Raw genomic sequence first — 20,842 nt, 5'->3', positions numbered from 1 at the left:
TTTTGTGTATAAGTTATTTGAAAACCTCTGATGTCCAATGAAAAGAAAAATTTGATACTTAAAAATTAGTTTAATCTCGACAAATAAATTAACAAAATGCAAATTCGTAATACAATATTATATTGTTCAAATAATGATGGCATAATAAAATAAATAATAATAAGAATGCTTATTTAGAGACGTCACAAACAACATAATTTACGGAATACAAATTACACTAATTCACATCGTTGACTAATTAATACTTCAATTGAATTATGATATTTAAAAGAAATAAAAAAATAATGTTATTCTTAAATAATTATTTAGACATGAGGTTGCACGAAATGTTTAGTTACTCAGCGAGTACAGAAAGAGATAGGGAGAGAAGCTGTCGCATCAGGCTAAGTGATGCGAGCGTTGAGAAAGCAAAAATATTCATTTTCCGAAATCGAGACAATCACACGCCTTACATCTAACTTAACTAACCCGTACCATGTGGTACTCCAAGCTATCGTTATCATTTCTGCATAATGTCAAAAGTAAAATCTCAAAAACGTGAATGTAAGGAACATCTTTACAATACAGTATCATTAAAGGCCAGTAAATACTTGAGTTATAGTAGTTATATCTACGTCATATTAGAATTATATTTTTAAATACCTACGATCGAGCGAAATGAGCAGGAAATAAAGACAGAACTCGAGATGACGATGAAAACGATTAATGAGAACCCGAGAACTGACTGCTTACCGTTATCGAATGATAATTTGTGCTTAACGTTAGATACTCGAGGCGAATCGCAGCAAGTGAACTAATATTGAACTAGACCGTGCAAAATATATTTTCATTATCATTAATTTAAGAGAGACTCGCCTCGTTTCGAATTTATTACTATCACAATACGCTCGCAAATTCCACGCAATCTAGCACGGACTATGTTTTCGACACAGTTGCACATGTGTTTGACTTATGCTTGAGTTATGGATATTATTAGCGTATTTTTTGCGTGGTGTTCGTGATCGTATTGCCTGCTCGAGACAAGTGCTGTCCGTCTATGTTTTGGGATAGACAGGTTTCAGAAACAAAGACGAATAGCCGGTGTCTGCGAAGCTAAAACATATTAATCTATAAGCAAAAGGTGTTCCCGGGCACGGTTCCGACTGCGAGGGAGCTTAGCCCTTGTTCTCCACGGGGGTGGTGGTGAGGCCGTTGCCCGACAGGACCGTTTTGAATTGTTCCGGGATCGGGTGCTCGTTCTGAAAACAATGTACAATTACATTTTAAGCCCGGATAACATTTCACGCAACGTTATTACTCAGTATGAAGTGTAAATATAAAAGGACCGAGATTTTCCTCGAGTTTATTCTTCGCTACCGCTTCAAACGTTATTTCCTAAATAAAGACCTGGAAATCAACTCAACGGCGGGTGCCGAAGTGAAGCAAACTGGTGCAACTAAATAAACTTTACGTTATTTTCTCAACCAGAGTCTCAATTGCCTTTCAGCAATCCTACAGAATAAACTGTTAGAAAATTCGTTTTATTTTACTTGAATCGTGTTCGTGCAAATACACCTGCAATTTAGATCAAAGTAATGTAATTTTATATTCAACTTGTTTAACGAAAAATGAATAAATAACGCTGAAAATACTTTATTTCTAAGAAGCGTTTTTTATAAGCCTATTTGTGACGGAGTGACGAGTAGCAATTTATCGAATATCATCATCTCTGAATAACGCTAAAATACTTCTTATTTTACTTGCTAGTAGTGATAATCAGGAAGTAACTAATTTGAACTTTACACGGAGATGGTGAAAGAGGCCCTAGTGTATCTACGACATCATGATAGTATCTATACTTCTTAGGCTTCAACCACACCAACGCGTGCAGATCGCAATCGCCGGCGCGATCATAGGCCAATGACAGGTCGCGCCAACTGTCATGGGACGCGCGATCTGCACGCGTTGATGTGGTTGAAGCTTTATTGACGCTTTAAAATGAATGTGAAAATGGTAATATGTGGGCGTCATGAAAAACAAACTTACGTAATCGCCGTTGCTCTGTGGTACCAGCACGTTCATCTCGGAGGACTTGGAGCTGACGATCTCCACGTTGAGCGACTCCGGCGACAGGTAGATCTGGCAGCCGTCCGTCTTGTCGACGGACACCGTGGGCACTTTGCCCAACACCTGCGGCAATCACAACCGTAATGTGTAAGTCATAAGGTTTGGAATAACTAGGTATTATGAAGATGAATCAACCACGCTAAATAGCAACGTGGGGGTAGTGAGTTGAGCTTATGGATTACATAATTGGTGCTAGTTGCATGTCGAACATACGTTAATTAGCTACAAATCTGTTTGACGGCACAATCAATGAGGACCATTTAAAATAATTATGCATTTTGCAGGAGCTTTAGTAAAATAAATGAATATCAGTAATTCTTCATTCTATTAATTAATGTTGGCAAACAGCGATCGCGCGTGTCCTACGCCGAATCAAATCGTCTGAAAATATACAAAATGTACAGTCCGAACTTGCAATGTATTGCGCACTGCGAAGATAATCGATCTATCTTATTACGTAAGTGGAAACAAACATACAAAGATACACTACCCCTTCTACCCAAATCTCTACCCTACTTTGGCACAGGCACAAAACTCGGAAGATACATAGTTGTGGAATTAGGTGCGTGATGAATGAAATACATTTGTTTGGTGCAATGTCGTCTGCCTGGTGAACTCGAATAACAAAAGGTGGAATAAAACTATTTCATGAACATGCTATTTCAAAAACATAGTACCTAAGCAATAAAAAATAATTTTGTTTTATAATCTACTATATAAAAATAAGTCGGGTTTTCCTTCCTGACGCTATAACTCCAGAACGCACGAACCGATTTCCACGGTTTTGCATTCGTTGGAAAGGTCTCGGGCTCCGTGAGGTTTATAGCAAAGAAAATTCAGGAAAATTTAGCAAACGAAATTCCACGCGGGCGAAGCCGCGGGCGGAAAGCTAGTTTTCTATGTTTTCGAGAATATAACGCGTTCATATCCATAAGTATGCACATAGCTTTATTCTTTGTGAGACGTTGATAGCAAAGAGTACATTTATTCTTTAAAAAATAAAAACCATAATCGAAGAACTTTCAAAATTATAGAACGTCATGTCCGATGTCAGTGCCGTAGTTTTGAAGATTTTCCAAAATTTTATTTACAACACCTTCAGATGTGTTGTCCGTATTGGTTTTTTTGCTAGTATATATATTTTTAGATGTTTGCGTTCGTAGTGATATTGGCGACTGTCATAATCGCGTTCCGCATGTGGAACATGATGGACCACGGCGAGAACGACAAAGGCACCAAGGTCCTGACCAACGGGAGCGAGGGTACCTTCGTCCACTTCTGGCATTACTTTATTGACCAATATGGACTACCGTTCGGGCATATTTGCATTAGTTTTTTGTATGCTGTCTACACAAGATTCACTTTGTTCAACGTGGTTTGTTACGTTTTAATTAATTTTACGTAGCTGTTAAAATTAAAACACAGTAAGGTTCCAAAGGTATCACATGAATGAGATGTAGCTGTATAATCTGTAAAGGTCAAATGTGAACACCCCTTTTCTACCCAACAACTTTAATGAGAAACCGCCTTTCCAGTTTGGTAAACAGCCTTACGCAGAGGCAAACAACAAAGTTAATGTAATGAATGTTGTCCGTTTCTGTTTATTTCATTCCATCTAACGACTTGATGTTCTGGCGTTTTATTATAAATCCCGAAGACGTAAAGTATTAGTTACCCTCAAAGGTATGAATTAAATTACGTCGTGATGCCTTGAATTTAATATCTGTAATTTATTTCAACCAAGAGCTATTACTAAACGTACTCGAGTCAAATAAAGCTCAATAAGATGGAAGCCAGCATTAATAAGATTCTAAGTGCGTATTTATGTAAATTTCCAGACAATATTCTTCCTGAAGTACGTTCCTACTGGGATGTATATGTATAAGTTCTTGAAGAACATTTATATAACGTCACGGGAGAGAATAAAACAGAAGCAAATAGAGCTGGAGGACATACAACTTCAGGTAACGTTACTAGTTCGTAAAAAGGTATGAACCGTATTGTGGTCGACTCGATGGAAATTACGGCTTTTACCCGTGGTCCCCCCAACATGTCCCCACAATTATTTTCTATAATTAATTATAGATTTTTTTTATAGTATTATTTATAGATACAAAGATACACTGATATTGTTTTATAGTATTAGTTTGCCACTTAGTGCGGTGGGACCATGGTTAAAATAAATGGGGACATGTTGGGGGGACCACGGGTAAAAGCCGGGAAATTACTGTATTCAAACATTACTATTACCTATTCTCGTTCATTATTATACTTACACATAGAATTCAGTTATGTAATAAACCATCACCAAGTCTGTTAATTTCTGTAATTATTTATGTATCACAATACATTCTCCGTCTGCGTGTCATTGAATATGAATATCTTAATTGTGACAAGGATATTAAGTCGAGCTCTGCCGAGCGTTCATCTATTGTACGAACTCATAAAAAATAATTTGATTAGGTTTATTTTACCTGTAGAGTTCGTGTTCATTCAGAACACTGACAAAAACCGCACAAAGGTAAATAGTGTAGAACTAACTATCTTCAGCATCTTCTAATTATTCCATTCAGCAGATTCGTACCGTACAATGATAACGGTCCGTCCTTTACAAAGCCTATTGTCTTACAATGGTTTTGCGAAAATCTTCATGAAAAGTCTCGTGCGCTGTGATTTAGAGTTGAGAATCGCTTGTTGGTGTTGTGCAGTATTCCAAGTATTCGCAAGTGGTCCGAATGTGTGCGTTTTCAGATTCAAATAGTGAACACGAAGTTATGCGTGCGTGACGCGGAGTTCACGGAGCGCGCGGACCAGCTACGGCGTGACGTAGAGCGACTGAGGAGAGTACGGGAGCGCGTGAGGAATATCATCGCGGCCGATGAAGCCCTACGGCGAGCCTTGGACGGTGCAGCCCTATGGGATGGGGACCAGGATACCAGCGTGCACACCACGCCCGAACAAGGTTTATGCACTTTTGTATTGAATCTAGGGCCTTCAGTAACTTAAATTGCGATGAGGTGTAGCGCGAATGCAACTATTTGTGAGACAGACGCAAATCTGCACACGACACCCAAACAAGGTAAGTGCCAAGAGAGTGCAGGGATCAGAAGTTATGTATTCACATACGGTATTGCAAGTCATAGCAATAAAGAGAGCCGAAAGTATAACGCGTCGATAAGCCGATAGGTTATTATTTTCGTAATCGGTATGTTATTATGGCGACCAAAGCAATTTCGCATACTAAATTATACACCAAAATTAATAACCAATAGGCAGGCGATCATATTCTATTATCACGATCTAGTTTTCACAGCATTTTCAGAGAAAAATATGTTCCGACAACCGTTGAAACTATAGTTTCAGCAAAAATCGAGGATTTGGTCCCTAGATTTGTACGATATAAAACTAATATAATTTGAAATTGATCAGTATTTTCTCAATACAACCAAATGGTGAAACAATGACGGCCATTTCGAACAGAATAAATCAGCGTAGGTATTCGTAAAATGATGGTATATGTGAGTAACATTTTTCAGATCGGGAATTTATCGTGGAATTGCTGAAGGGTTTGAAGTACGAAAATATGGGGATGCCTGAGCGTCAATCTGAGAAGATGGAATGTGGGGAGCATGCTCAGACGGAGCCCCATACCCCAGAGACTAGCGTATATTCCTCGTTGAGCGATATGGACATCAAGCAAGACTGCCGCGTCAAGATCGTCAAGGTCACCAACGTGTACAAAGTCGCCTATCTCAAGCACTTTATCAAACAAAAGCGACTAAGACGTGCCCATAAACATGCGCTTTTGAAGAAAAGGGTAAGAAATACTATTTTCTCCGCATGTCTTTCGCTATCGCAACATAAAACTGAACGAGGTGGCCAATCTTAAACGGCCAATTCGAACCAATTGCTTTACTCTACTATCAGGTAGACGAGACTTGTCGAGATACTGCAAACACTCCACCGCCAAAGGTATCTAAGGGAGGTTGGGACTGGAAATTTTAAATTGCTTGGCAAACATTTTCTGAAAGAAGCGCCTTTTAAATTGAATTACTTAACAACTTATCAACCAGCCTTAATTATACAAGGGGCGTTTGAGTTTAAATAAGTCACATAATTTCAAAAGAAGTTAATTAATATTAGAGTGCGGATTTCAGATGGAAAGCATCAAAAAGCTGTTAGAAGACTGGCAGAAATCGTTGAACATGGTGATAAACAACAAGCTGACGATCTTGAACATGGATTCGCGGATCGACGTGGCGTCTCAAGAGGCGATGGGCGATTATTCTAAGCCTACGCTTCGGGAATCCTCCGACTCGGACTCTGACCTTCGGAATAGTGGCACCGACATATCTTACGACGAGTACAGTCTCAGCTGGACGCAAAACCCTTACAGAAGTTACTGTTACAATTATGAGGTTAGTCACAAAAATCAACCCTACTACTTAGTGCACAAGCGTGTCCGGAAAATGAGGGCGGGGAATTAATATCCCGGGAGCCAGAAAATGACTTTATAGCGTGACCAAATTTTAAAATATTCCTACGGAAACGTAACCTTTTAAATAATGAGTAATAAGATTAATAAGTTTTAATTAACGCAAGTTGGCATGATAATTCAATAAAATTTAATATCGCTTTTCAGCCCCAATGCGTACACTTAATTGAATTGGTTTGCCGAATACGTTCGTACATCTCTCCGCTATTGCCATTTATTTCTGTCCACCACATTCGCTGATTCACCGGTACTCGCACCGGTCTAACTTGTTTTTCCCGTTGTCATCTGATAACTGGCATGGTCATTACTGATATTAGCCTACATTTTGCGAGTTAACACCGTTTGATTTCGCGTAAATTTGTGTCATTAGCAGGAGATTCCTGACCCGGGCATGACTCGCGAGTACGGCGAGCCGCAGGACTTTGGCGAGATGAAGTATCCCCTGCATCCATGCGAATGCCCTGAGCCTAGGAAGCTGTGTGTTCTGCCCGAGGAGACCACCAGCCAGGTGGCCATCGAGGAGATCAAGAGCGACGACGACTACGCGTGCCAAGATCGCGTCGTAGCGTAACGCTATTTTATTTGTTACCGCTTTATAAACTCTGATCGATTTCACATTTTGTTTCAAATTCAATACGCTTCGTCTTACAATAATTACTCTAACGTTACGAAATTGTTTTTACAATGTCGGAATTGACTTCCAATTACGGAACAAAGTGATCAATCCAAATCATATTTAATTTTCAATAACGAGTACGCAACTATTCTTTAGATTTTTTAAGTTTCAATTAATTGATTACAGTAAAAAGATATTTCTACCGAAACAAATATACTACGCTGACCTTTTTTTGTGTCGGCTGCCTATGAGGCAGCACTCTAGTTATACGGTGCAATTTTAACGTAACTAAAATTCTGGAATGAGGAAATATTACAAACTATATCGAGGACATTGTACAATAATATAGTAGGTAAAATAATACGAACACATCGTTGGTAGGTAATGATTATAAATAATGCAACGATAATCACATAGTTACTGTGGTCGATCGATAAAGCACATCCAACTTCGCAGTCCTATTTGCATGAACCATATTGAATGAATAGACTACGTAAGTCTAATCCAGTTCATAGTCGCATCGCATTTATATAAAAGCAGTTTGCAAACTCAAAGCTGCCAAAACTATCAAAAGCAAGCATTTGGAAGTCTCTAGCGAAGATTTACATGAGAAATGTGCGAAGTACTTACGAACAGTTCAATACTCCTATTTGCTCCGTACAAGAGGAATCGAATTATTTATGAGACGTGAGAATGTGTCGCTCTTCGCTCATGAATTCATGACGGATAAAAGCATCCATCATTATAATTGCCTAAAACCCGAGTGATCGATTCATTTAGAAGTGTACGAGCTTGGCATAGCATTATTGCTGCTACAAAATAAGAGGGAAGAGTTTTAAACCTCCGCTCCCGCCTTTTATATGAAAATGTTAAAATATTTTTCACCGGCGTCGGCTTATTTCATTACCTCCTACCGGACAGAAGGGATAATACAGAAGATATTTTAACCTCTTTTGCGTCCACGCTAACGAAACTCCATACCAGGGATGATTAAGGTAGCTTGATTAAAAGTGTAAGTAGCCTTTCATGATGGAGAAAACTATTCTAAATAAAGTTAGACATGTTTATTAAAAAAAAAAAGATTTGAATTTATATTAACATCAGATTGGTGTGTTGGATCCCTAAGATATTCTGGTCAAGCTCACATATCATAGACACATCAGAACAGAACCTAAATTGTAAAAATAGCCACACCGATGATATTGCCGCGCACCGTCAGCGCCGAGTCGCGGCAGCGGAACAAGTTTACCACGTTGTTCCAATAACAAATACACATCACTAATACACATAACTAACTGACCTGCATCTGCACAGACTGGCAGTTAACGAACTCGATGCTGGAGACCAGGTTGTCGAACACCACCGCGCACTTGGTGCACGAGTCCAGGACCACGCCGTTGATCTTGCCGCGCACCGTCAGCGCCGAGTCGCGGCAGCGGAACATGTTTACCACGTTGTTCCAATAACAAATACACATCACTAATACACATAACTAACTGACCTGCATCTGCACAGACTGGCAGTTAACGAACTCGATGCTGGAGACCAGGTTGTCGAACACCACCGCGCACTTGGTGCACGAGTCCAGGACCACGCCGTTGATCTTGCCGCGCACCGTCAGCGCCGAGTCGCGGCAGCGGAACATGTTTACCACGTTGTTCCAATAACAAATACACATCACTAATACACATAACTAACTGACCTGCATCTGCACAGACTGGCAGTTAACGAACTCGATGCTGGAGACCAGGTTGTCGAACACCACCGCGCACTTGGTGCACGAGTCCAGGACCACGCCGTTGATCTTGCCGCGCACCGTCAGCGCCGAGTCGCGGCAGCGGAACATGTATACCACATTGTTCATATCGGCGTTCTCGACCACCAGGTTGGGGTTGCCTTTCTGGTATTCCTGTGCAAGAAGACAACCTTATTAGTAATCGCATTGTGGGACATTCAAAAATATATGGGAATACGCGAATATAAAAATAATAAAAACTATATCAAAATGAAAGAATTAAAGATAAGTTCTGTATTAGAGTAAGGCAAAGAGCTGAAGATGCTGCATGCTGCATTTTCTCACTGCTAATACGCAAATCGGAATGCAACAGCTGCTTTGTAGACCGTAAACGTTTAAAAAAAAATGATAATAAATCTTTTTACGACAAACCGGCAGTATAATACGAAAATATGCATCCTGATGTGGCAATTTCGAACTCTCAGCATGATACTCAGAAATTTGAGATGCGAAACCGAGTAAAGGGCTTACCCTTCATATCTATCAAAGACCGCACCTAAGATAGTCTACGTAATTAAACTCGCTTCACATCGTAAATTAACATAGTTACGCATTACACAGTCTGCTACATAATACAAGTCGCGTTAGAGTATACGCTCTCAGTTTCAATAATAAAATCTACTCAGTATTTTAATATTTCCTAGAAAAGCTGCAGGAAATTAATGTTTAATGAAAAATTGTTATCCCAGACGCTACGAAGTTTAACAAGAAATGTTTCTTTCATCAAACCCGTTTAGTTGTTATTCTGATCCGCATGATTGAGTAATCCTAACAACCTTTCGTTAACAAACTTTTAGGATACTGTGTAATAATACATTTTCGTGGGTCTATAAAATTTGTTCAATTCGGACTACAAAGGATTTAGAAAATGGATTATTCCGAGCTGTTACCTTTTCAAAGGATATTTAAGCACCTTGCTCAGCAAAAAATACAAAGTTGTCGTCACTGGACCGAAAGATTTCAGCGAGTAAGGAGGGTATTACCGGAGGGACAAATGAAACAAGGATTAATCCGGCAAGATTAATTTAGGTCGAGCAGTAACTAAGCCCCTGTCGGTTATTAAATTTCGGAACAAATCGATAACAACTTTGTCAAAATTGTTATCGATAGATATGGAGTGTATGTCTTTACTTTGGACAATGTTACCAGGCTAGTAAACAAGATGTATCTGGCTCTAGCAGATTGTTTGAAAAATATATTTTTTCATGAATTCATTTCATTTTTACCAGAATAATTAACGAAGTTTTTCACACTGTGCTTGCTAAAACCGCTCATTTATATGGGTCTTTAACCAGGGGCGCCGCCTTGAGGAACGCCGGGCCCCGCGGAGCTACGGTAGTGACACTAGTGACGTATACTCACGATGAGCCACTTCTTGCCGTCGCGCGTGAACACGGGCGGCTTGTCCGGCAGCGTGCCGGCGCCGGGCTGCGGGATGGGCTTGCCGGGCGCCGAGCGGGGCGCCGCCTTGAAGGGCGCCGGGCCCCGCGGAGCTACGGTAGAGACACTAGTGCCGTATACTCACGATGAGCCACTTCTTGCCGTCGCGCGTGAACACGGGCGGCTTGTCCGGCAGCGTGCCGGCGCCGGGCTGCGGGATGGGCTTGCCGGGCGCCGAGCGGGGCGCCGCCTTGAAGGGCGCCGGGCCCCTGTGGAGCTACGGTAGTGACACTAGTGACGTATACTCACGATGAGCCACTTCTTGCCGTCGCGCGTGAACACGGGCGGCTTGTCGGGCAGCGTGCCGGCGCCGGGCTGCGGGATGGGCTTGCCGGGCGCCGAGCGGGGCGCCGCCTTGAGGGGCGCCGGGCCCCGCGGAGCTACGGTAGTGACACTAGTGACGTATACTCACGATGAGCCACTTCTTGCCGTCGCGCGTGAACACGGGCGGCTTGTCGGGCAGCGTGCCGGCGCCGGGCTGCGGGATGGGCTTGCCGGGCGCCGAGCGGGGCGCCGCCTTGAGGGGCGCCGGGCCCCGCGGAGCTACGGTAGTGACACTAGTGACGTATACTCACGATGAGCCACTTCTTGCCGTCGCGCGTGAACACGGGCGGCTTGTCGGGCAGCGTGCCGGCGCCGGGCTGCGGGATGGGCTTGCCGGGCGCCGAGCGGGGCGCCGCCTTGAGGGGCGCCGGGCCCCGCGGAGCTACGGTAGTGACACTAGTGACGTATACTCACGATGAGCCACTTCTTGCCGTCGCGCGTGAACACGGGCGGCTTGTCGGGCAGCGTGCCGGCGCCGGGCTGCGGGATGGGCTTGCCGGGCGCCGAGCGGGGCGCCGCCTTGAGGGGCGCCGGGCCCCGCGGAGCTACGGTAGTGACACTAGTGACGTATACTCACGATGAGCCACTTCTTGCCGTCGCGCGTGAACACGGGCGGCTTGTCGGGCAGCGTGCCGGCGCCGGGCTGCGGGATGGGCTTGCCGGGCGCCGAGCGGGGCGCCGCCTTGAGGGGCGCCGGGCCCCGCGGAGCTACGGTAGTGACACTAGTGACGTATACTCACGATGAGCCACTTCTTGCCGTCGCGCGTGAACACGGGCGGCTTGTCGGGCAGCGTGCCGGCGCCGGGCTGCGGGATGGGCTTGCCGGGCGCCGAGCGGGGCGCCGCCTTGAGGGGCGCCGGGCCCCGCGGAGCTACGGTAGTGACACTAGTGACGTATACTCACGATGAGCCACTTCTTGCCGTCGCGCGTGAACACGGGCGGCTTGTCGGGCAGCGTGCCGGCGCCGGGCTGCGGGATGGGCTTGCCGGGCGCCGAGCGGGGCGCCGCCTTGAGGGGCGCCGGGCCCCGCGGAGCTACGGTAGTGACACTAGTGACGTATACTCACGATGAGCCACTTCTTGCCGTCGCGCGTGAACACGGGCGGCTTGTCGGGCAGCGTGCCGGCGCCGGGCTGCGGGATGGGCTTGCCGGGCGCCGAGCGGGGCGCCGCCTTGAAGGGCGCCGGGCCCTGGCGTAGCTGCGGGTTCTTATGGGTTTGCATGTCGGCAGTCACTTTACGCAGGCCTAGGGAAAACATTTGCTGGTCAAAATTTGATCTACCACGGTACTCGGCAGGATGATGCGACTCTACATTCTGTATTCCCTTTCAATACAAAGCTAGTTATAGAACGTAAATCATAAGTCTTACGTGGAAGACAAAAATGACATCATCGTAATTAAAATTTTAACAGGACAACAAAGTGTTCATGACCAATACTAATAAACACAAATACAAAAGTCGAAACAATTTGCCCAAATTAACAAAGTGAAGGAACAATTTAGTAGACATATTAATCACGTACGTCACGTGACTCATGACGTGACGCGTGAGGACGCAACTACTTAGGGGTAACAGCGAAAATATATCTAAAGGAAATAAAGTAACATAATGCATCAATGTGTAAGGCGTGCCTAATTATACGGGAATAAATTACTCACACGCCAAGTAACGAATTGGCAATAGAAGCTGTCTAATGGACCAGAAAATTCTAAGCATATGACTCAAGTAACTAAAGTTAGCTCGTCGAACCACTAGATACGTCGGAGAAATTAGCCATTAACTGTGTGCACAATCGGCACATTTACCTTATCTAACATGTCGGGCTTAAATGGCCAAATCTCAGGAGGATGTTTTCCTTGTTCTGTGAATTTGTGGAACCGACTACTTGCGAGAGGAATATAAATAATAAATGACGTGCTAATTAGATACAAATTAGCGACAGTACAGCGGATTTTCTGGCACAGAATGTTTGTCTAAAATACCGTTTCCAATTTTATTTCTTCCTGTGATTGTCAGAGTTAATTTGCACGTGACTAATTCAATTCCTCGTTGTCATCACTGCCACTCCTGTATAGCCAGGATCTACAGTTCGACCGTCAATACGAGCCAACCAGTGAGGTTAATTAGCCCCAGTAGATAACTTGCGGTTTAATCAAAGGAATTTTAGGGCAAGCTATATTCCGGACTTGTATAATGTACCTTGAAAAGAGCCTATTCATACTGATAGATAATTTTGAATATAGGAGGTCGCAGTTCGGTACAGACTACGTCAAGACAAGTTAAACGCTGTAACGTATTTATGAGGTATTTATATTATTATGTATCATGATTCATAAGCAATTGTTGTGCTCAGTAGTGCTCTCCCTGTTTGTGTGTGTACGGAAGACCAGCGTCGTGGCATTATCTACTGAGATGCTACGACACCATGCTGAGTAGATACCTTTTCAGTATCATTGTAATTACCTTCTCATTAAATAATGTTAAGTATTGTAAGTGTATTGTCGATGATACTGAATAAACATTTTTTTCTTTCTTTCTTTCTTTAAACGCTGTGGAATCATACTAAGGTCTGATTCGACCAAACTTTTATCAGAGAATAACTCTTGGTATAACTGGCACATTGACAGTTTCAGTATGTGAAATATGTCAAAATGTCGAATAACTGACGATTTTTTCTGAGATTAATATTTACTCTTGTTTAGTCGAATCCACCCTAATACATGTGATTTTGCAACAAAGTATAATCTGACAGCCGGCTGTACAGATAAATTAAGGGTCAAATACTCACTGCTAGTGATGTTCTCGCCCTGGTTGATCTCGGCGAAGAGCGCGCTGCGGTCATCCACGGTCATGTTGGAGAAGTCAGCTTCGGGCAGCACGGGCGGCGGCGGGGGCATGCCGCCGGGCGGGGGCGGAGGGGGCGCCCCACCTTTGCCTGAGTTACACAAACAAACCGAATAAAGGCCGATTCACACATATTAAATCCGTGCTGCTCTATGGGTGTGAAACGTGGAAGGTCACCAAGGTCATCTCGCACCAGCTGCAGGTCTTCGTCAACCGCTGCCTTCGCCGAATTCTCGGCATATACTGGCCTGAGAAAATCTCCAACGTCGAGCTATTGAAACGCTGCCACGAAATTCCGATCGACCAGCAGATCAAGCGCCGCAAGTGGAACTGGATTGGCCACACTCTCCGAGGGATCCCGATCACATCCCCAAGCAGGCTCTGGATTGGAACCCCCAAGGAAAACGCAAACGTGGTCGCCCCAAGCAAACTTGGCGGCGCACTGTGGCAGACGAGGCGAAGAAGATCGGCAAGACTTGGAGCGAGATCAAACACATAGCTCAAGACCGAACGCGATGGAGGACTGTTGTGACGCCCTCTGCCCCATCTAGGGGACATAGGACCATAAGTCAAGTAAGTCAAGTCACACATATCAGTGAAGTCACAGTTCAGACTCAGTACCGGCACAGTGCGAAATATTCTTTCATACAGTTTCTATGAACGCATCCCCACTTGTCAGTGTCAGTGACGACACAGTGCTCTCAGTGTCAGTGCCGACACCGGCAATCACGAACGTATTCGTTGACGACGATATTTTTTGTTGGATCACGGACGCCGCCGCGGCATCAAAAACAAAATAAGTTACTTCATAGTTTGTGAACAAGAATATTGAAACAGCTCTCTGACATTTTAAAATGTTCAAAATATTTCACTGACGCAACACTGTAGCACTGATACTGAACTGAGCGGATACTGTGACGGAACTGTGGCTTCACTGATTTATGTGTGAATCGAGCTTTAATGCCCACCACTGAAAACTTTAAACAAGGAACGGGTATGAACGGGCATTGTTAAATTCCAAATTTGGATCTAATTAAAAAGTTGGACAACAGCTAATTCCTTAATCAGACGGTTCAAAAGTTAGTACTATAGTCGATGTTGTAGATGTACTATTAATCGGGTAAACAACGAAGTTAGTACTGTAGTTGAAGTTGTGAATGTACTAATCGAGGGGATTAACAATATCATGACAGTTTGCCAAGTAATTTAACTAAAGTTAGATTAAGCCGTTTTCAATCAAATAGTCAGTCGTGAAATAGAAACCACATTTAATCTCGACTTATCTGAATTCGGATGAAAATCCGTGCCGACTGAAATGAAGCGAAATTTATTAGAGTGTCAAAATCCTTTTACTGTTGTCTCGACAAGGTCGAAGTCTGCGTTTGAATTATAAAACTCCTACTACATTATATCTGATAGCAATTTGTGGTGGTTTCTAAAAAGAATAATAAATCAAGCAAACGAATCTCGGCTCCAATAGAGCCATTTAATTTAACCAGAGCGCTAAACCGGCACTTTGGAATGTTCCACGGAATAAAATATTTACGAGTTAATTTTCCGTAATGTATACTCCCCCGGCTTGACACGTTGTCAAATTAGAAGGAGCGTGTTGAAGTTGAGCTGACTTATTTAACTTGTTTTTGTGTTGTGTCGACGTTTTAAAAGCTGGAATAAAGTTTGTAGCGCGTACAAATTGCGCGGGTGATGTATTATTCAGTTTAGTTCAAATTTTATGGATGCAATCCAATGCAATATTAATGAAATGGGAAGCTTACCAGACCATACGAGTCCGGTGGTGTGGTACTGTTTCACGTAGGCCTGGAGATCGGACAGCAGCTGCACCCAGGTGCGGCACCACTCCACGTGCCTCTTGTCCTTCTCTTTCCACTCCTTCAGCACGCGGTTGGTGTAGAACTGGCCGGCATCGTTCATCTCTTTCACGTAGGGCGCGGGGGTGGGCGCTATCGCCACCCACCCGAGCGCCGGAATGCTCTCAGATATAGCGGAGAGATGGTTGAAAAACTGGGACGCGCGGTTTTTCTCGCGGAATTGTTGGATAGCAGAGATCTGATCGCTCGTCGGAGCTAGCAGCTGCATCTCTTCGGCTTGCGACGGCTTGCCCCTAGAGGCTGCCTGCTGGATGTAACGTAACTGTGCCCTGTTAGAAAAATTTAAGTTGTGATTTGCATTCGATGTTGTATGCACGTTTCTTTTTATTTCGTAGGTTACTATCAAAACTAAATGTTAGTTTCTTTGACTTACTGGAAGGCAGAGTTGACCAAGTTGGCGTGCGTGGCAACATCCCCGCCGATCTGCTGGGACAGCTCGATGTACGTGCGGAGTGGCCCCTGCATAATAAACGAACTTGATAATGGAGGTCGACCTTAGTTTACATGTACTCTACCAAAGCCATCTGATAAGTCGATCTTTCTACCAAATTATTCAGTTGATACTAGATCAACTGAAAATACCTAAAAATGTTTCACTTAATTACAGTACATAAATAACCAGCATTAATGGCCTTATTTATAAGCGTGCCGTAAATTGTAACTTGATGCTTTTACGAGCTTCTGAGTAAAAGGGTCTTCTCAAACAGACAACGAAATGTGCTTATAAGTAGGTATTCCTTTTTTTTTATTGGGGTACGAAACCTAAAAACAATTTTATTTTACTCAAAAAACACGTATTAAGTAAAGTTTTTATTAACATCAACTTTATTTTTCAAGCACCTGTTAAGCGTAGTTCCGACATTAAACTATGCTTGAAAGCATGAATAATAAAAAGGTTTCGCTTTGATAAAAACGCTGTATGCATTTAAAATAATTATGAACCTCTGCTTCCTTTGTAAAAATACTTTACATATATTTTTTTTAAATATTGCAATATGTTAGGTGAGAAGATGAAAATATTTAGCAGTGATTGATGTGATGTGAGTGTTGACATCGGAACATATATTCGCGTCATTCGCGTTGGAACTCGAAGTATTAAGATGCCCATCCTGTTTATCAGATCGGGCTCGGCTGATACAACACGTACCCTTACTAAGGCGTAAATACTGGCAACCCAAAAGAGATTTAGTAGTAACCGATACAAGAATTTGCATTTAGAGTATACCTTTAACATAGTTTACGTTTTTATTCGTAGAACAATGGAACTGACTCTCCATTTCTAAGATTTGTGAATTATGAATTCTGCAAAAGAGGTAACAAAGGCGAGGGGTCACAAAAGAATTGAAGAAAGCTTTAGCATTTGGTATTCATTCGTTGATGAAGTTAATTCTCAAAATAATTCATTCTCATCCTACTGAATGGGGCTTGTAATTAAACGCCAACTTCGTTAAATTAGATCTGTTCCCAAAGGAATTTCTAATATTCACGCGGTTGCTAAATTTGTAATATCAGTCCCTGAATGGTAGTTAGATTCACAATCATGTCAAAATTGGATAGTTCATTCATGTCCCGATAAAATATTGACTTTTAGTAACGTTAACATTTTAAGTTGACGTTAAATAATATCAAAATGCTAAAGTAGCATAGTGGCAAGGCAAACACACATTGTGAGTGAAAAAAACGAAAGCGGCACCAAAAATGAAAGAGCAATCACCCCTTGAAAGTATTCATACGAAAGGTCATTACTATCATAAAAAGTATTCCGTAAGGACGAATATCTTTTCAATTACGATAAAGTCACATTATGTAGGAGATATCACTTAACGTGACCCATTATACTCAAAATATAAATAGATGTCACATAAATCATATGCTCAAGCAAATATATTAGCTAAAAGCTTGTTACATATACTCGTAGTTTCGTAGACAGCTTACACGAGCATACAATTGGGCTTAGGAAAACTAATAAACTTCGTAATAAATGTACAAAACTAATAGGTAGGGATAAACTTATGTGGAAACCAGACCTACCACCTATTAAAGCTAATTGCTATTTGACCAATATTTGTTTACAATTTGTTTAGGTTATTGGCCACTTTAGATTACTACAATTTAATACGTTACACAAGAAAAATATTTACAAAATCCAAATGTTCTGTAGTGACACCATTTAATATTCAGGTCAGGGTTGATAAAACTCGAACCCACATTTCCTCGGGCTCCCCTGGTCCATTGAAAGTAGGCGCTCTCACAAACAAATATGTATAGACGTGTGCACCGAATGTGTTGAATGGTCGCAACGAACTCGTTGCGAAAGGAGATGGGACTATTATCTGTTCTTCCTGATTGCCGCGTCGGCCTGCTGCCACTAATTAAAGCTAAGTGATTTCACGGGCATCGCTTTGTTGGCTCACAAAAGAAGTATTTTCCCGGTAAATTACGAGAATCGGCAGAATTCATAATTCTTTCATAGTCCATTATCCCAAATTCTTCGTCTATGTAAATGTAGAATTACGTCACGTCGCGTTCAGTTTAATTTTAGATTGTTACTCAGCGTATATTATCGCCCATTGTACTTAAACGGAAATTATGTTATCCTTATTTATGCATTAGCTAGTACATTTTATTTTAAACAGTTAATATATCTGGTACCAATATGGGATGAAATTTCAACAAAATTAATACGAAATTAACTTGTAAAGTATACCTTGACTTACTTCAACCTTCACCTATAACAAATATTCACGAAACACGACCCTGCCTTTCGTTGACTCATACAAATACTATGATTCATGCAACCACCAAGTTATGTAAAAAATAAGTGACCGTTTAATTATATTGGTGATTAATATCAAAAAAATGTTGTTGTATGTTTCCGTACAACCTTAACCTTGCAAACCATTCTTGTTCTGTCTGGATGAAGCAGATCAAATGCATAGCCAGCATTAGTATTCAACATTTCAAGACACTGATTGCCATTAACAAATCTTCGTCAGCCAGGTAGTAGTAGCCTAGTCTCCTAACAAACGCTGTCATACGCCACATGACAAATACAAAAGACATCTCACAAGTACCTGCACTATATCCTGGTACCCGTTGACACTCATGGCGTCAACAATCGCCTCTGGTTCTGGCTCCGGTAGCGGCGGCGGCGGCGTGGACGCGAGGGAAGGCGCGGGCGAGCGCGGGGGGGTGGGGGTGCGCGCGCGCAAGTGTGGCAGCCGCTCCAAGCGCGAGGTGACGCGCTCCAGGCGCTCGATCAGAGCCTCGAGCTCCGCTGCCGGGCTTGAGGTGGCAGCTGCAGGCTCGCCTTCGTTAACTATTGGACAAAGAAATAATTTACATTATCATCATGATCGTTCTCACCATCATCGGGTCATTTTAGTCTAAACCACAAGAGGACCTTTTTTAATTTACCAGAAGTAAATGAGGATTTCGCCCCACCTTTCACTCCCCACTCCTGAGGGGATATTGTCCCGGGACATCCGCGGAAATAATTCGATTATATGGACGAAATTATACATTAACATTTTATTTCTGTGGAGAGAAGGTAAAATCCTCCATTTGGTTCTCTTAAATTAGGGTGGAGTGGGTCTGATGATGATGATAAACATTATCTTTTACAAAATAGGATTCAGATGAGCTAAGAAATTAAAATTCAATTTCCTGCCTAACTAACTTTCATATTTCCTCGTGTTTCCTATTCTGAATTGATATGAGTATGTCTCGAAAGTCAATCAAGTCTTGTGAAGACAAAGGCTCGCGTTCGCGTAGGTATAGAAAGTTTTGTGGACCTCTATCTTTCAGCAGTGAACCAATTCTGTAAACTACAATGCTGCTATTATTGAGTAAGTTTCATTGATTAAAGTATTTGATTTATAAGCCGCAGAAATAAAATTTGACTGTAAGAGATCTCGAGAAATTGTTAAATAAATTTTATTGAGTACCAATTACAAACAAAGATAATGTAGAGCGCTGTCTGTGGGAGGAGTTAATTTGATTGAACGCAGTTAAATACAAGAATATTGATTGATTTCTCGAATTGTTGTTCAAGTTAAAATTTCTTCGAAATACATGAGAAGCCAATGTATGTATAACGTCAATTAGTTTCAGTTTCTTGTTAGAAAATAATACCTTAGACATGAAAGGTCTGTTTGAACCTTCATCCTAGTTTCAATACCTAAAAGATTTTACAAACTGCTAAAAGTAACGCTCGTCATTGAAAAGAATAGTATTCTGCACTGATCCTAAATCTTTGACTTTTTTATTAACACAAGTATCAAGAAAACATTTAGATAACTTGATAATTAAATTACATCAGATAGTGTAGGCACTGCTATTACTATGTTTATAATATTAATATACATTTTAATATACAAGTACTCGTACCTAAAATATCATCAGGCTCGTCGGTCGACTCGTTCGCCACGCCCTCTCTACCCGATGAGTTTGCACGAGACTCAAACATTTCAATAAGAACCCGTGCACGTGCAACCGCGTCCATATTAAATGGAAAATTGGAAAACTTTCTTTTCAGCAAATACTTTATTTTTCTCGCAAAATATGTGCACTTTACCGGTTTCTTATGACACTAACATCACACTGATTGGACGTTCATTATCACTAGTAAAGATACGAAGAGATAACGTGTCTTTAGACAACTCACCCAGGCTTCGTAATCTGCCGATAAGACCCTTTCTGTGGCTTCCAAGAATCAATATCTGCTTACTCATTAATAATGCTTATTTCGATACTCTCGTCTCTAATTTTGATTGACAGAGTTATTTGCGTATTTGCTAATTGTAATTTACACGACTAATATAGTTGCTATTTGCTAACTGACAACGCCTATTTGGTACAGAGCCATATTGACGAACTAAATGCCCTAATAAAACATTAAATTCGCTTAAAATTGCTCTTTTTCTGTGAAATACAATCTTACATCATGTCATCATGTGGAACGTCTATATGTATAATTGTTAAAATTTTAACGTCGACAAAACATAACTGAATTAGAAATACACATGCGTGCTTCATATTGGAATATTTTAAAGTCAGTGAAGCATCATTTCAGTTGTCTCAATTCTATCGGCTAGCAACTGCAGCCTCTATAAGTATAATGTGTTGCATTATACGCTTGAGATACATCTAAGTGAAGCCGCCGAACCATGTGTACGTAATTCGCAGCGAAGTTCGTTACTTTGTGTTTTTGTATCTCAAACTCCGTTGATAGTAATCTTAATCCTATGTCTAACACTTCAAAGTATTATTAAATCCACCAGCTACTTCATTGTAGCGTTACTTTTTGTTCTTAGTCTGTATTCAGCAAATC

The 20,842-nt window shown here is 41.9% G+C and overlaps 2 protein-coding genes across 3 annotated transcripts; one reads left to right on the top strand and one right to left on the bottom strand.

Annotated features, from left to right (window-relative positions):
* Positions 1-50: 50 nt before the first annotated feature.
* On the bottom strand, positions 51-20,114 carry LOC135072613 (adenylyl cyclase-associated protein 1). Its single transcript, XM_063966611.1, has 9 exons — positions 19,900-20,114; positions 18,585-18,829; positions 15,884-15,969; positions 15,397-15,779; positions 13,566-13,712; positions 11,843-12,021; positions 8,920-9,126; positions 2,026-2,169; positions 51-1,238 (listed from the first exon to the last, which is right to left on the bottom strand). Exons 1-9 carry the CDS (start codon positions 20,012-20,014, stop codon positions 1,155-1,157), a joined length of 1,590 nt encoding a protein of 529 aa, XP_063822681.1. The 5' UTR covers positions 20,015-20,114; the 3' UTR covers positions 51-1,154.
* LOC135072575 (uncharacterized) lies at positions 3,112-7,216 on the top strand. 2 transcript variants are annotated; one of them, XM_063966551.1, is made up of 6 exons: positions 3,112-3,481; positions 3,945-4,070; positions 4,858-5,068; positions 5,643-5,923; positions 6,264-6,524; positions 6,975-7,216. In XM_063966551.1, exons 1-6 carry the CDS (start codon positions 3,254-3,256, stop codon positions 7,170-7,172), a joined length of 1,305 nt encoding a protein of 434 aa, XP_063822621.1. In that variant the 5' UTR covers positions 3,112-3,253; the 3' UTR covers positions 7,173-7,216. The 2 variants fall into 2 exon arrangements, with proteins under 2 accessions (XP_063822621.1, XP_063822613.1); XM_063966543.1 differs by having other exon boundaries at positions 3,114-3,481; positions 6,972-7,216.
* Positions 20,115-20,842: the final 728 nt, after the last annotated feature.

This window comes from Ostrinia nubilalis, chromosome 1 (assembly GCF_963855985.1).
Source record: "Ostrinia nubilalis chromosome 1, ilOstNubi1.1, whole genome shotgun sequence".
In the NCBI taxonomy this organism is placed as follows: Eukaryota; Metazoa; Arthropoda; class Insecta; order Lepidoptera; family Crambidae; genus Ostrinia; species Ostrinia nubilalis.
This window is presented reverse-complemented; position numbering and strand designations above follow the sequence as displayed.